This window comes from Haliotis cracherodii, unplaced genomic scaffold, assembly GCF_022045235.1.
Source record: "Haliotis cracherodii isolate W230 unplaced genomic scaffold, xgHalCrac1.p SCAF_39, whole genome shotgun sequence".
NCBI lineage: Eukaryota > Metazoa > Mollusca > Gastropoda > Lepetellida > Haliotidae > Haliotis > Haliotis cracherodii.
In genome coordinates, this window is record NW_027266296.1 from 1,345,188 (window position 1) to 1,361,345 (window position 16,158).

General features: G+C 39.5%; 1 protein-coding gene across 1 annotated transcript in view; it reads left to right on the top strand.

Moving 5' to 3' along the window:
- Positions 1-7,885, top strand: part of LOC139478112 (protein O-glucosyltransferase 2-like) — a 31,500-nt gene extending 23,615 nt beyond the window's left edge. The window contains exons 8-10 of the mRNA XM_071260428.1: positions 68-157; positions 1,876-1,980; positions 2,554-7,885. Coding sequence (XP_071116529.1) covers positions 68-157; positions 1,876-1,980; positions 2,554-2,574 — 216 coding nt within the window. The 3' untranslated portion in view covers positions 2,575-7,885. The remainder of the gene's footprint in view (positions 1-67; positions 158-1,875; positions 1,981-2,553) is intronic.
- The last annotated feature ends 8,273 nt before the right edge of the window (positions 7,886-16,158 follow it).

Consider the following 16,158-nt stretch of genomic DNA (forward strand, 5'->3'; position numbering starts at 1 on the left):
TGTGGGTGGATGGACTTTGTTTGTGTGGTTGGATGGATTGTTTTCATGGATGTGATATCTGTTCCAGGTACAAGAGATAGCCCATAATGCCCAGGAGTTTGTGAGGCATCAGCTGACTCCTGCAGACATCTACTGCTACCATACAAAACTATTCAGCGTGAGTTTCTCCACCATGTCAGTTTACTGTGCTTGGACTGTCCCCAGATCTACTGAAATGATGCAAGAGACAGGAATTGTCATGTAGACTCATAACTGGCTGAGATCTGATTGAGGAAAGCAATGGATGCATATTTACTTTTCAGAAAGAGCAGACATTAATCTAAGCCACAGGATTCACACATTAAAACTCCACATTCCAGCAAAATATTAATTTTAACTGGGGATTATTCAAGCACAATTACAAGCTGTTTCATATTTTCGGTTGTGTTAAAGCATCACCAATAAACCTTGAATGCAGTCTCCAAGGATATATTACCGTATTTTCTTGAGTATAGTGCGCACCCATGTATAATGCGCACCCCCCTCTAGCGGATTCAATATTTTGGAAAAAAAGAAATTTGAATATTATGCGCAGAAATCTTTTTACACTGTACCCCTTCAGCGAAGTCCGGCTAAAAAACGGGTGATGAGAAACTTTGTCAGTACAAATTCGAAATTTGAGATAAAAAATCAACAGACATGTTGATTTACTGTTTAAATTGTATTTTTTGTTCTACTAGGCATTGTTTTATATCCAGGGATTAAGATTACCTTGTGTATTTTCTCGTAAACTAAGCCGGACACAGCAATCAGCTGTACACACGTTTTCTTGGAATCTACCGGTGATTCGGTCAAGACACACCCAATGATATAACTTTACAGTATTTTTAATGCAAGGATCGTCAAAAATTGTATCTGAAACTTTTTTTTTATCAGGAATAATATATTCCAATATCTTGTTAATTTAGATGCAGCTTTTACTATTGCCAGATGCAGCTTTTACTATTGCCTGGTATAATTTTTTACATGGAACCAGTCTGACCATTCACTGTCAAGGCTCCCGTGCACGTGATCGCGTGATCGCGAGAATTATGTGTTGACATAGAATCGTCCAACAAAAACAAATGTGACTTTTAATGATTCAAAGTATGGCATTTATGATATATGTATCCATTCTCTGTCAATTAAAGTTCGTTTCAAGGCATCAATAGCGGTAATCTGACCGTGGTTGCTGTTAATAACGGTGAGTTGTGCGATCTTCCGATCGCTTCACACACGATTTCGCCGAAATTAATTAAAACAATATTAAAAGGAATTTTGAATAAAATTGATGAAATAAGTTACAAACATAAGTCCAGATATACAAAGAACACTTTTTATAGCCAGACAGTGTAATTACATGAATAATTTGCGTACTTCAGTATGGATTTGTTGACATGGTATTTTCCGGTGTTACGTGCTCACGCTAATGTCTTTCCATGGGAAGGGGAAAAACATAAAAACTCATAATTCGTGTATAATGCGCACCCCCTTCTACACAGCTGTGTTTTTTTAAAAAAAAGTGCACACTATACTCAAGAAAATACGGTATACACAATATTTCTCATATGTAAACATGTGTCATTAGAATGCATACCATATGGATATGCATTCCAATATGTAGCATAAAATTATGTATGTGTTATATGTTTGATATCATTTCAATTATTCTGTCTTTTGCTAAGTTTCATGTTGCATGTATTCCGGTAAAACATAAAATTGTGTTTACATCATGCTCCACTTTCTGTTAATCTGTTGCTCCAGTTTTTCCAGATAACCACATTCCTTTTCAATGAACTTTGAGAGTTGTTTTTTTCATTTTGTAATTAATCATATAAATATACTGTTTGCTTTCAGGAATATTCTAAATTATTGAAAAATAAGCCAAAGAAGGACAAATCTTTTGAGCTGGTGAAACAAGAGAAAAGCCATGAAACACGATGTGACTGCAAGCCATATAAGGTAACACATCTACCCACATGTGTCAAACAGCACATGAAGAACGTCTGTAAAGAGTGTGTCTTACAATGCATGTCCCGGGAATATTTGGATGGTCATACAATCCTGGCATTGTACTGGGGATGTATAAGGATAATTACTCGCAGATTTGTACAGAAGTTGATCAGAGGGACTTAATGGAGGGACTATTTATACGAACTGTGGATTTTCTGAGTTTTTTGTTTTTTGGGGGGCTTTTTGTTTGTTTTTTGTTAGTTGTTTTTTTGTTGTTTTTTGGGGGGGTGGGTCGGGGTGTACAGGTGGCCAAGTCGTCTCAGGTGCTGTGCAGAGTTGAGTCCCTTAAAGAGCCAGAAACCTATGATCGTGGGTTTGCCCAGATTGTGTTTCTAGGTTTCTAGGTTTCTAGGTTTCTAGGTTTGTCATTGCCATGACCAAGTGTAAACATCAAAGACCTGCATCACTTTGGGATTTCCACCCACATCAAGCTGACATGCCATGATATAACTGGAATAGTGTTCCAAACAGATTAATCCTACTCACTCACTCACTCACTTACACTTCTGTCTTTGTCCTCAGAATGCCCATGATGAACTATAAGGGACTGTTGACCAGTGGACTGGGAACACTCTCTGCCAAATCAAGAAGTCTGTGATAAGGGTGTTGAAGGCCTGGGACAGCCATGATGTGCTGGCTGTGTCTCGACTGTCTTCCTTCTGAGTATCTGGTGCTCAAGTTTGTTGTCAACATACATCCATTTCAGCTTTTCCATTCATATGTTTCTTGTTTTGGTAGGGGTTGTTTAGATGTTGTTGTTTTTTGTTTTGTGTGTCATGACTGTATGGTGTTTGGAAGATCTCTGTTATTAACAGAGGTGTGGGAGCACCCAACCTGCTGACCTGGTACATATGTCCTGTTGACCTGGTACATAAGACCTGATGACCTGGTACATAAGACCTGATGACCTGGTACATAAGACCTGATGACCTGGTACACAAGATCTTTTGACCTGGTACATAAGACCTGTTGACCTCGTACATAAGACCTGTTGACCTCGTACTTAAGACCTGTTGACCTCATACATAAGACCTGTTGACCTGCATCTTCCCGAGGCAAGGGAGTTAACTGACTATTAAAGTCCAGTTGCCACCCTTGCCAAACTAGGCTGGAATTATGGAGTCACATTTTGGCAGGACTAACAAGTCTATCATAGTCCAATCCAAATCATGTAACTAAGTAGATATCTTGTATGTAATCATCATGGGTTTCAACGTGCAGATTTTGACTATCATGCGTCGACATGACTATCAATAAACACTGGTGGCACTATGGTCGAGCCACGAAATTGCAGCGTAGTTCGGCAAGGGTGGAAACTTGACTTTGTAGTCAGGGAACTCTGGGTTCGGGAAGATGGCTGTATGGTACATACAAGACTGTTATTAATGCTGCCAGACAGGTAGAATTTTGCACAGGTCAGTGGACATGTTGAAAAATATTTAGAAACAACTCAAATTCTCCTGCAATAGTATTCTTATAGAATATATTTCCTGTATTCGATGAAATAAGCGCCCAGGGCACTCTCAAATTAAAAATAGGGGGCTCTTATTAGAATAATATTTTGGTGAAAAAAACAGAGTTGAAAAATAAATTTCATGGATCATGCAGACAGCCTGAAATGTTTATATATGACAGATATATTTTTCCAGAATATAATTGCCCATAATTAAGGGTGCATATAACACACAAGTGTGTATTATACGCGAATAAATAGCTTTTGTGTACATAGATCAATCGGAAGGAAGGGGTGCTAATTGGGAATGTTCACTAGCCAACATATTAGCAAATATCCCTGTGGGCGCTTATTAGAGCGGGGCGCTTATTACGTCGAATACGGTATATTAATATTCTTGACAACACAATTGCTCTGAGATGTAATTTGCTGTTGTCAAACTCCTCCCTGTTCTAAGACTTTGGGAGCAAGGTATGAATGTACAGTGTTTTGGATATTTGTGTGTTGAATGCTGGTTGGTGTGTTCGCAATGATTTAACAAACTATGTGTATGAAAGTATCATGTCATTTCACCCTCATGAACGGCTTTCTCATGCAGCATGCATGCCCACTGCAACAGGGGGGAACAAGCTGAATGACCCTTTGTTAAATGATACTTTGTCTTTTTCTAGAGAAATCCCTTGTCTACTTTGCTAAGGTAACTTCCTTATAAACACATGGTCCCTTTTGAATGTATTGAGTATCATCACCAACACCATGTTTATGTCTAATTGTACACAACAGGGTCCTTTTAAGCTGTTAAACGTGTTTTCTTTATTCAAATTACATGTCTTTCTTTATCTTAAGTCTCATGTTCATTAGGAAGTCACCCATCTGTGAGTAACATGTAATGCTGTGTTGTTTGTTAGCATTAATATACTACAAAACAGATGTTACCGAAAGTCTGATTCTTTCATATTACTGTGTGGGTCGGGTAGCCTTGTGGTTAAAGTGTTCGCTCGTCATGCCGAAGACCCGGGTTTGAATCCCGACATGGGTACAATGTGTGAAGCCCATTTCTGGCGTCCCCTGCCCTGATATTGCTGGAATATTGCTAAAATCGGCGTAAAACCAAACTCACTCACTCACTCACTCAATTTCATAGTACTATAGTTAGACATTTAAGCTGTAGTACCCCTGTGTTATGGGTTTTCGGACGCTTTGAAACAGTCATAGTTTTCTGTTTAATTACACGAACAACTGTGACAAATTCTCATTCTCTCATAAAAGACAACTTTCTCTTAAAACTGTGCCATCAACTTAGCATGTACAATGTCTGAGTGATGCTACACCCCAGTTATAGCATGAGTAATCGCAATAAACATGGCCATCCGAAAATGTATGATGTCCAAAAAATCTGTGAATAATATGAACGAGTTGGGTGGTCCTGAACTATTTTTAGTTGTATATATCACATGCCCAGTTATCCTGTGCAGTGGAATTGTGTTTCAGAACTATAAATATGTATTATCTATACGCCTTTCATTGTCACTGGAGCTTTTGTACGCCTACTTGTTAAACAGTTTCTTATTCTAGTCTGAATGGTGTGCTGCACCTGTGTCAGCTGGCAGATCTAACAAGTGTGATGCATGCAATCTCATCCCCCAACTCAGTTTAGCATGACAACAATTTGCATTGAATTATCAAAACAGAATATATACTGCTTTAAAGATACCCCATTTTCTCAGCTGGGGGCATATTTGTTTTGTGTATTGCTTTTTGTTATGTTTTCATATTGATGTCAGAAAATGTGTCAGTCTTGTTAATCTGGAAGTCATGTCAAGTCAACCTGAATCCTTTAAGCTGTCATTGTTCCTGTATGCGTCATCAGGTCAGTAGAGAAACTTGAGTTATTTGCCAACAATAATAGTGTTATAGAAATATGTGTTTTGTTGCGTCAACTCTTGCCTAGGAGTAATGATCCATTAAATCGTATACTTATTCTTTGCAAAAACATTATTTTCTCACGTAAAGACACAAAGTATATTCCATCGTTCCAGATTTTACAGAATGAACTGAAGCGGTACTACTTCATCTCCAAATGTACAGCTCTTATGAGTTGGAATTTAAACAGATTCTATAAATGTTGGTCATCATGCCATACACTTTTTTTTAACATGGAAGTCACTGTTTTCTGTTTTGTAAAAACAATACGAAACACAACAAATAATTCTTTTTTATAAAAAAACAAAAAACAACCTAATGACATGATGGTGAGCTTCCATTCCTCACTAATGGTCGCTTTTCTTTGATAAGAATTTGAATTATTTTTTTTATTAAAATATAACTTAAATATATAAAAATATTCTTCTTCATTTGTCACCTGTATTCTATGTGATCTCAGGTTTTAAGTATTTCAGCATGAACCAATATGGTTTTGTAACTGTTCAACACTTCTCTCAGGGCTGAAAGATCATGATGTGAAGTATTTGTTTCAATTTGTTATAGTAATATGTTTTTGGTCGGTTTACAGAATATTTGGTTTGTGTATGCCAGTTTTAGTATTTGCTTGAAGTAGTCAAAGAGTGAATGTATTGTGGGTGTTCATGGAGTGTGCCTGTCACATTGTGGGATCTGCTTAGTCGTCAATGATGCCCTCTGATGAAGATATCCTTGGTGATATTATTTTCAAAAAGTACAATGGCAGTGGGGTAGTCTGGTAGTAAAATCATTCTCACCTCAACCCGAAGTAGGGGGGCACAGGTGTCCCAGTCGTTTAAGGTGCCGCGATATGCTGTGCAGAGTTGCGTCCCTTGGGCTCGCCAGAAACCTATGATTGTGGGTTCGAATCCCGGTTCGCCCCGATTATGTTTCTAGGTTTGTCAGCGCCATACCTGTGCTCGTGGGTTTCACCGAAGTGGTAAACGTCTGAGACCTGCATCACTTCGGGCTTTCCTCCCACATTAAGCTGACACACCGCGATATAACTGGAATACTGCTAAAAGCGGCGTTAAACCCAACTCACTCACTCTCTCACTCAACCCAAAGTCCTAGGTTTGATTCAACAGCGATTACCTCCATATGGAATTATCCCAAATGGAAATCTCAGACTGAGAATTTTCCCTTGTGAAAATTAATACCTTTTGTTTATAGTCGACACTTTAATAGTTAGCTGGTCTAATCTTTTTAGATATTTATTACTCTACAATACTAGTCAACTCTGTTTATTGTTATGTTTTACATATGAAACCTGACCTTTACTTATTGCGGTTACTTCAGCCCAAGACCAAGGACCAAAGAATTTTGAAGGAAATTCAGGATAACACAGATTACCATATTAGCCGTAATTAGCACCCCGACCACTTAGAAAGTTGACAAGGTGGGAGCTTTGTTATCAGAGGACAGCAGTGGAGAACATACTTAGTTTAAACATCAATAAAACTAAAACATTTTTGATAATAGTTACAGTTACACTGCTGTGTTAACTGTGAAAAGATCTGTAATATGCACAAGAAAATATGGACTGTTATGTTAATTTTCTCGTTTAGTACCCGGTGGCTAAAACGATTACTTTCAGATTGGTCTGGAAGCTGGTCCAGGGGCACTTACTGGAGTGAGGTGCGGAATACGTCAAATATGGTATCTGTTGTTTACCCTTGCTCAGGCTGCTAATGTAAAGGTTTCAGAGGGATGTGGGGCAACATTTGCATATTTATTAGAAGCTGTGCAGGCATTGCTTGTTGGGAATGTTTTTCCAGGTGTTATTAGATTAGAAAACATGTACACTGCACAGAAAAATATAATTGTCACTTGTTATGTAGAGAACACATATAGAAGTCATATGTCGATATGTTATCAGACATGTCTGGAAGCAAACAGATAAAAAAGAACCAATTCCTTTGTTATTACAAAAATGTTCATGATACAGTGATGTTGATTACCTCCCTTAGCAGTTCCAGGATATGTCATTATTTGGTTTGAATCTTAATCCTTGATCTGAAAGCACCATGCTTGTGGATTTCACCATACTGGTAAGTCTATTCAAACTTTGTAGTATAAGCTTAAAAAGAGGTAGCACAATATCTTCTATTACGATTACGAATTACCATTTTGTATTCTGTGTTAGGGATAGGGGGACAGTCAGGTAGCCTAGTGGTTAAAGCGTTCGCTCGTCACGCCGAAGACCCGGGTTCTATTCCCGATATGGGTACAATGTGTGAAGCCCATTTGTGTTGTCCCCCACCTTATTATTGCTGGAATATTGCTAAAAGTGGCTTAAAACCATACTCACTTACTCAATAGGGATTGGGGTCCAGGCATTGTATTGAGAAAAGTATTTTGTTCTGTAAGTACTGGAAATATATAATTTTGCCTCAGGTTTTACTCACAAACCAACAAATAGTCAAGTGCTGGATCCCCCCCCCCCCCCCCCCCCCCCTATTTGTCATATACATGTCACCCTCAAGTTACACGAGCTGTAACCGAGGCCAACAAACGATTCACATGTGTACTGTTAGTGGGGAGAGCAATACAGTTCCCTCACTTCTTCTTATCCCATGTGGTATAACTGATGTAAGTCATGATAACCCTTATTCCTTATTATGTACTCTATAGTATAACGGTTGGAAACACCCAGAGGACAAACAGTCCATCAGTCCATACATACACTTGATAGTTTGCATGAGCAGCTGAGCGGTTTATTATTCATACATCAATTCATGCTTCACTATGTTAGTAGGCTCCTTAAGGGAAAGTTCAAACATAATTGACATGTAACATTGTTGTAGCATATGCTTGTATTTTGCTTGTAATTTACTTCTCTGTGGGAGATTAAAGACTTGACTATTCCTCTGCACTTGCTTTTGACACAGGCAACAAAAAAATTGTCGTTTTAAGTGTCAAGGATTTATTTTCATTGAAATATATTTTTTTGGGAAATGACTTCTCAAAAATGCAAAGTCAATCAATTTTTATGTGTGTAAGTGGTTTTATGTGAAACATTTGGATGTCCATGCAGGCCAGCAAGACAACTTGTATGTTATTTACAGACCGTGATATAACTGGAATACTGTTCAAAGCGGCGTTAAATCGAAACTCACTCCCCACATGACTGCAACTGGCCAATCAGAGAACTAGATTTTGTAATAAGTTATGATGTATATTGTTCTACTATCTCCATGAAAAGTGTATTGTGTGTAATAAATGAACAAATTGGACAAGGTGTTATTATCCTTGGTTTGTCAGCACCATACTTTCCTCCAAAATCAAGCTTTTTCCCAGTGGTAGGACTGAAATACTGTTCAAAGCGGCGTTCAACTCACTCACATACACACACACACACTCTCTCTCTCTCTGTCACTCACTCACTCACTCACTCCACATGCATGGCGCATACATAATAACAGGTTGTTCTTAAGCATTTTTCATTTTGTAAAAGACTACAATGCTTTATGTATTGGAGAAAACACGCTCACGAGGTTTTGGTAGACAGAGCATGACCTGGGGAGAGGGAAAAAGCAATGGGGCGACGCCCCCGCGGTTTTTCCCGACCCCCAGGGCATGCTCTGTCTACCAAAACCGAGGGAAAGTGTTTTTCCATGCTTATAAACCGAAAAAAGAAACTTAAAACAACATTTATCAACATTTTTATGTTTTGAACATACTTTCCATGAACCTTAGGAAACACGTGTAAAATATCTGTTGCTGGCGAACGGATCTTGAAATAGACATTCTAAAAACCAGTAAGGCTTATCTACACCTCTGTAGCCTCGTGGTACACTCACTGGGCTATAAATATGAAGGTTGCGAGTTCGATCCTCGGGAATATAAAGAAAACATTTGTCATATGATTTTACATTTCATTACATGTTACAATCTGTACGGAAGTTATATTGATAAAATACCCAGGACATTATATAATATCCCAGGGACATTACAACGTCCCTGTTTCTGAGATATAACCCGACTGGAAAGTAAAGTCTCACAATAGGTTTTAATGCCTATAGAAAGAAGTCTCTTACTTAATGGCGATCCCAATGAATAGGTTTATAAATGCACCACATACCTCCATCATCCATGATGACATTTGCTTCTGGGTTAGCATACCTTTTGTCAGGTGAAGAAATGAGGCTGTGTATAACTCACAGCCATACATTGCCCGACTTTGAAACAATCCGTTTAGTAGAGGCAGCAATGCTCTGACACATGTTGCATGAGACATATTACCCATGCAATATGAACGCTCATCAATTCGCATGATGTCAATCACTGGATTGTCTGGTCCAGACATAATTATTTACAGACCGCTGTCATATAGCTGGAATATTGCTCAGTCAGTGTTGCGTTAAGCAAAAAACCAATTTTTTCGCCTGAGCACTCGCTTATTTGCACACTGCTGGTTTTGTTGATTAAAATAGCAATAAAACGCCAAAGAGGTGCAATGTAAGCATTAATGTTGGAGGAACGTAGAATATATGAATCCGTATGGAATGTTTTCTGCTGCCAGTGGACCAAGAATTGTTTTGTATTTGGATGTTATTTGTTATATTCACTGTATGTTTCATTTGTTTAACATATACTGTGTAGTTTAGATTTAATCATACATACGTGATGCACGGTGTGTGTAAACTGTTGGAGAATAGCCAACACGCCACAACGAAATAGGGAATATGAGGAATATTGTGTTATGTCCTATCTCTTTAGTTAATTGTTGAAGTATTCGTTATGCTGATGTAACGATGTCTCTATAATAATGTTGGGCGATGGGGTAGCCTAGTGGTTAAGGCTTTTGCTCGTCTCGCCTAAGACCCGGGTTTGAGTCTCCACATGGGTACAATGTGTGAAGCCCATTTGTGTTGTCCTCCATCGTGATATTGCTGGAATAGTGTTAAAAACCGTGTAAAACCATACTCACTTTCATAATGTTTGTTGCTTAATGTTGCAATGATATTTCATCCATACCGCTGTGACTGTAAATGATCACACCTTGATCTGTGAAGCAATGACTGATGGTTCGGAGGCTTGCCTAAGATGATACACCATGAGCCAAGTTCCAAAGATGGAGGGGCCAAGTTCCATGTCAGTTTGAGAAACAGGATCTTCAGAATAGAGATTATTACAGATGTTTCCGGAGTTATTCAAATTAATCTGTAAAACTGTGTGAAAAAGCCTGATTTTAGAGGTTTATGGGAAACAGTTTGTAATATTCGAATTTTTTCTTTGTGGATGTTGATAATATCAGTACACCACAGGCTTGCTCATATATGGAATTTTTTAAAACATTTTGATCCGTTTTCATTCATTTTAACAAGACTTGTGTCTTTGATCATATCAGAAATTCTAAGTTAAGACTTGTTTTAGCTGTTTCATGCACAGTATCTCATTGGGGTGTTGAAATGGAATTTAACATCTGGTTCAAGATTATTGCACGTAGGTGTATGTATGTGTGGCTGCTTGTACTGGTGCGGACTAATAGTGCGAAACCCTTCGAGATACCATGATACAGTTTACCATGGATCCCCAACTCCAATACAGTATACTTATCCCCTTAATGCTGAAACAGACTTGAAAAGGCCTTCAATCAGTGGCTAAAGTTTTGTATGAAACATCAGTCTCCTGGCTGAAAAACATAAAACATTCAAATAAACACTGATGGAAATGAATAGGGAAACACTTAATTTTAGATGGTAAAATGATATGATTTCATGGGTTCCCATCCTTTGGAAACAATGCACACGAACACATCTCAACTTTTGATTCTGACACGAAATAATAATAATAATAACAAGAGTTTGCCACTAACAATATTTTAACCAAGGTGGAACTTGTCATGGAAATTGTAAAAAAAGAAGAGTTTGGAACCTAAGTTCATCACATGTTCAGCATGTACTTTACAGACCTGCAAAGTTTCATGAAAAAATATTGAATGGTTTCTAACTTATGCTCCGGAAACGTAACGTAACGTGATGGACGGACAGACGCACGTACGGACGGAGCCCGATTCTATATCCCCCGCCAGCTTTGTTGCGCGGGGGATAATAATGATAGTAATGAGTCCCATTTGTATCGCGCCAAACTCCATACCAGCTTGTGTGCTCAAAGCGCTTACATTATTACCCAAGGCAATGGATTAGTGAGCCCTGGATTTTCATTCTCAGCTCCCTGGGGAGTGTTGAATTTATACGCATGCTATTTCAAGTGTACTGCCAGTAAAGCTTATTTCCTAATATGTTTCATAGTTCCCTTATTTGTTTCCATATGTATATGTTACTGTATATAAAATTGACCAATAAAAGAGACAGCACATGGATATAAATGTCTTGTGTCAGTATTAGATACCTTATGTTGTACCATATGTTCTGACCTTATTGTCTCCTATTCCAGTCAAGCTCTCAGGACATGCATTGACTTGTACATAGAGTTGGGGCAATGTAATCGACTCAGATGCCTCTGAGCCATCTATTCCAACAATCACCAGTTCATGCCTGGCAAGATGTATGCAGAATGCATGAATTGTATCTTGAAGGTATTAATGCAATATCCCATCCTATCGAAGTCTCATGTCATCTAGGAGCGGTCGGGTAGCCTAGTGGTTAAAGCGTTAGCTCATCACGCTGAAGACCCGGGTTCGATTCCCAAAATGGGGCGTACAATGTGCAGAGCTCCAGATAAGCTGCGTATCTGCGTGAAATACGCATCAGTAATGCAGAAATACACAGTAAAATATAATCCAAGCGTATCAAATACGCAACGAACATTACAGATACGCTACAAAAATAAAACTTGTGCGTATCATCAAAATATTGTGAAGTAACCCTGCGTATTCGATTAGCAAATCAGCAACTTATTTTGAAATTATAAACGGGCATTCCGTCAACCTTGCCAAACTCCATGATGACAGTTACATCATGATCATTTGCCATCACACTTTCTTGTGGAAGTATCGTGGTATTTTTGAGTCCTATAAAGCTCTCGAACCCACTCGACACCAGTTTGCAGGGACTAGATGAATAGTGTTTTTAAATATTTAACTTAAATAGCCACATGTGTAAAAACTAGTGGGTAACAGAAATTTGAATACGCAGATAGAATTACTGATACCCAATGATTTTAAAATGCATGGGTAAAATTTCACAACACCAAAAGCTTATCTGGAGCTCTGAATGTGTGAAGCCCATTTCTGATGTCCCCCACCGTGATATTGCTGGAATATTGCTAAAAGCGGTGTAAAACCATACTCACTCACTCACTCTCACTCACTCACTCACTCACTCACTCACTCACTCACTCACTCATGTCATCTAGGGCACCGATCATTTGATATTCTTGGAAGGGCCAGGGAGTTTTCTTAATGACAGAATATTTTTTCTGTTGGCTGCCTCAAGACATGAATTCTTTTTCTCAAGAAAGAGCCAAACAATTTGTTATGGGTAAGCAGCACATTTTTCATTTTTGGGGGGTTCAAGTGGACAATTATTTATTTGTTTATAAACCTGAGGAAGGCTTTTTTCAATATTGTCTTGAACAAACCTGTTTTTAAATCTCAGTTCCCACAGAAATAACAGATGGTCGGTCCCTTAACAACCATAGTTGTATGTGTGATGCGTTTATTTACCAAACTCAACTGTTGTGAGAAATAAAATGATAAAGACATTTATGGAAATGTTTTATTCACAGTGTCTATCAGTCCATGTTCATATCACACTTCATGAGCATCAGAACAGAACTTCAGAACAACTACAATACTGGTAGTGTATATGTTGAATTGTGATTTTGTTAATTCCCTACCTTCAATAACCTACAAAAGGTTCTTCATTGGAATACATTGTCAATACTTTAGTGAGACGGGGCTGCTTTTAACAGTACATGTATTCCAGTTCTATCACAGGGTGTCAGCTTAATGGGGGAGGAAAGCCCAAAGTCTCAGACGTGTTCCACCTCGGTGAAACCCACGGGCATGGGTATGGTGCTGATAAGCTTAGAAACATAATCAGGGCGAACCAGGTTTCGAACACACAATCATAGGTTTCTGGCGTGCAAAGGGAAGCAACTCTGTACAGCAAATGCCTAGTGAAGTGTAGTGAGGTGAGGTGAAATTGAGTTTAACGTCGGTCAAAGGTTATTGCACTTATATGGTGACGTGCATGCACGTGTTTGTGTGTGTGTGTGTGTGTGTGTGGCTGCTTGTACTAGTCCGGACTGATGCCGATTTATATTGATAGAACCACTGAGATACCATGCCGCAGTTTAACATGAATACCCCACTCAGACACAGTATACTGACTCCGAACCGATCAGTCCTTGTTTAGCCCCGAGCGCCAGACAGGGTAACAACAAGTGCCATCTTTTAACGTCTTTTGGTATTGGGATCGAACCTCGGACATTCCGCTCTCCGGGCGGACACTCTACCACTAGACCACGGAGGCGGTCTAGTAAGGTGTAGTGCAATTAGCGTATTACTGTGTGCTTTCTCCATTATCTTCATTTTCATTTGATGGCGCATGGTCATGCATGTCATCAAAGACAGATTTTTAAGTGATACCCTGTTGTCTGGTAAATATACTTTCCTCTTTAGGCAAGCCACATGTAATAATATACACCCTTACATAATTTGTGCCAACACAACACACTGAACAAGCCATTGAAGACAGTGTTTTTCATCCAGGCAGTTTACTTGCATGGGCTGTGGTGCATCATCGCGATCTATAACAACTTAATGGGTAACGGTGCACTCGGATTTTTTTTGACACAAAGTGAGTTGAAAGCTTTCATTTCCTAACGGAGATTTGGATGAGCGAACAAGTATTAAGAGCCCCTTTGTAACATCCTTCGCTGATTTTTATGTTCGTTTGGTAAGTATCAGTAAGGTGAGGAGAAATGGATTTAACGTTGGGTTCAAGATTACTACACTTACAGTAAACTACGGTTATAACGAACTCAAATGGGCCACTAACTCTATTTCGTAATAACCGTAGTTCGTTAAAAGCATATGTATAGCATATATACAGCAGTGGCCGGGACAAAAAAATAAGTTCGTCATATACGTCAGTTCGTTATAAACGTAGTTAACTGTATACAGCGACGTGCATGCCCGTGTTTGTGTGTGGTGGGTCTGGTTGTACCAGGCGGACTTCTGTAGGCTAGACTTCTGAGATATCATGCTGCAGTTAAACATGGATACCCAACTCAAGCTGACCAGTCCTTGTTTTACCCCTTCAGTGCCGAGCTCCAGGCAGGGTAGCAGTCTATTGACGTCCTTTTAAATGGCGCGACCCAGGGTCGAACCTCTCTATCATCTAGACCACGAAGGCGGCCTAGTAGGGATGACAGTTGGGAGCATGTAAGCAATAGCAATGGTACTGTTGCCATATCGTTGCGGAAGCCTGTTTCGACACTGTGATTAGTGCCCAGTGGCACCCAATCGCCAGCACACAAAGTCAGCGATCTAACCCACTCAGCCACCTAGGCTTCCACTAAAATGAAAGTCCGACAACTGGTAGTCTAGATCACGTACTTTGAGTACCCCTCTGACAAGTGTAAATTGGCACGGCTCCCATGGCCGAAAGCTGATCGCTGACTTTGTGTGCTGGCGATTAGGTACCTCACTCTGGCAAGTGTGGGTTCGAATCTCGGACGGGGGACTCAACCAAACAAAGTACGAGAATCTGTACTTAACTAAGAAAGTGTTATCCCAAATATAACATTTGTTACAATCCCCACGTGGAGCCCATTTCTGCTGTCCCCTGTGTGATAATGCTGGAATAGCGTAAACCTTACTCACTCACTCACTTTGTAAAGTTCAGACAATCATCATCTGGTAGATTGATATATATCCAGCAGGCAAACAAAGTGATGTTTTAGGAACTTAATTAAAATTTGTTGAGGTTGCCAACTGCCACGAGCCTCTTTTTGTCATGGAATTCAGGGAAAGAATACCACAGATGTTTCAAACAAGGCGCATTTTGGACCGAAATGAATGGAAAACTTACTTTAGACTGCACCCGTGAAGATCCGGCTTAGATTAAACTCAAACCTGATACGGTAAAGCAATAGATGACATGGTGAGCTAAGGTGACGTATATATTAGGGAACAAACATTTAATAGTCTGGAGGGGTATAAGTTCGGTCGACCCGTGAACATCCGGGGTGGAATAGGTCTTCAGCAACCAATGCTTGCCGTAAAAGGCGACTATGCGTGTCGTAAGAGGCGACAACCGTATCGGGTGGTCGGGCTAGCTGACTTGGTAGATGCATATCATCGTATCCCAATTACAAAAATCGATGCTCATGATGTCAATCACTGGGTTGTCATGTCCAGACTCGATTATTTACAGACCGCCTTTATATAGCTGGAATATTGCTAAGTGCGGCGTTAAACATACGCATGGACTGTATTCGTGAAATGTTTCACGCCTTTGGCGCCCTCAGATACCGCCCGTGTCGATATTGCTATTAGTAATGTGTAATTGCAATACGTTGATAGTTCCAAGGATGGACAAGTGGTCCAGCCGTATGGTGTCGTGGCAATTAGCTGTGCATAGTTGCGTCTCTCACGCATGCCAGAAGCCTTTGGTCGTGGGTTCGAACCCCGTTTCACCCTGAAACCCGTTTCTCTCTCTCTCTCTCTCACTCTAACGCACTCTCTCTCAATCTCTCTCACTCACTCTCTCACACTCACTCTCTCTCTCTCACTCTCT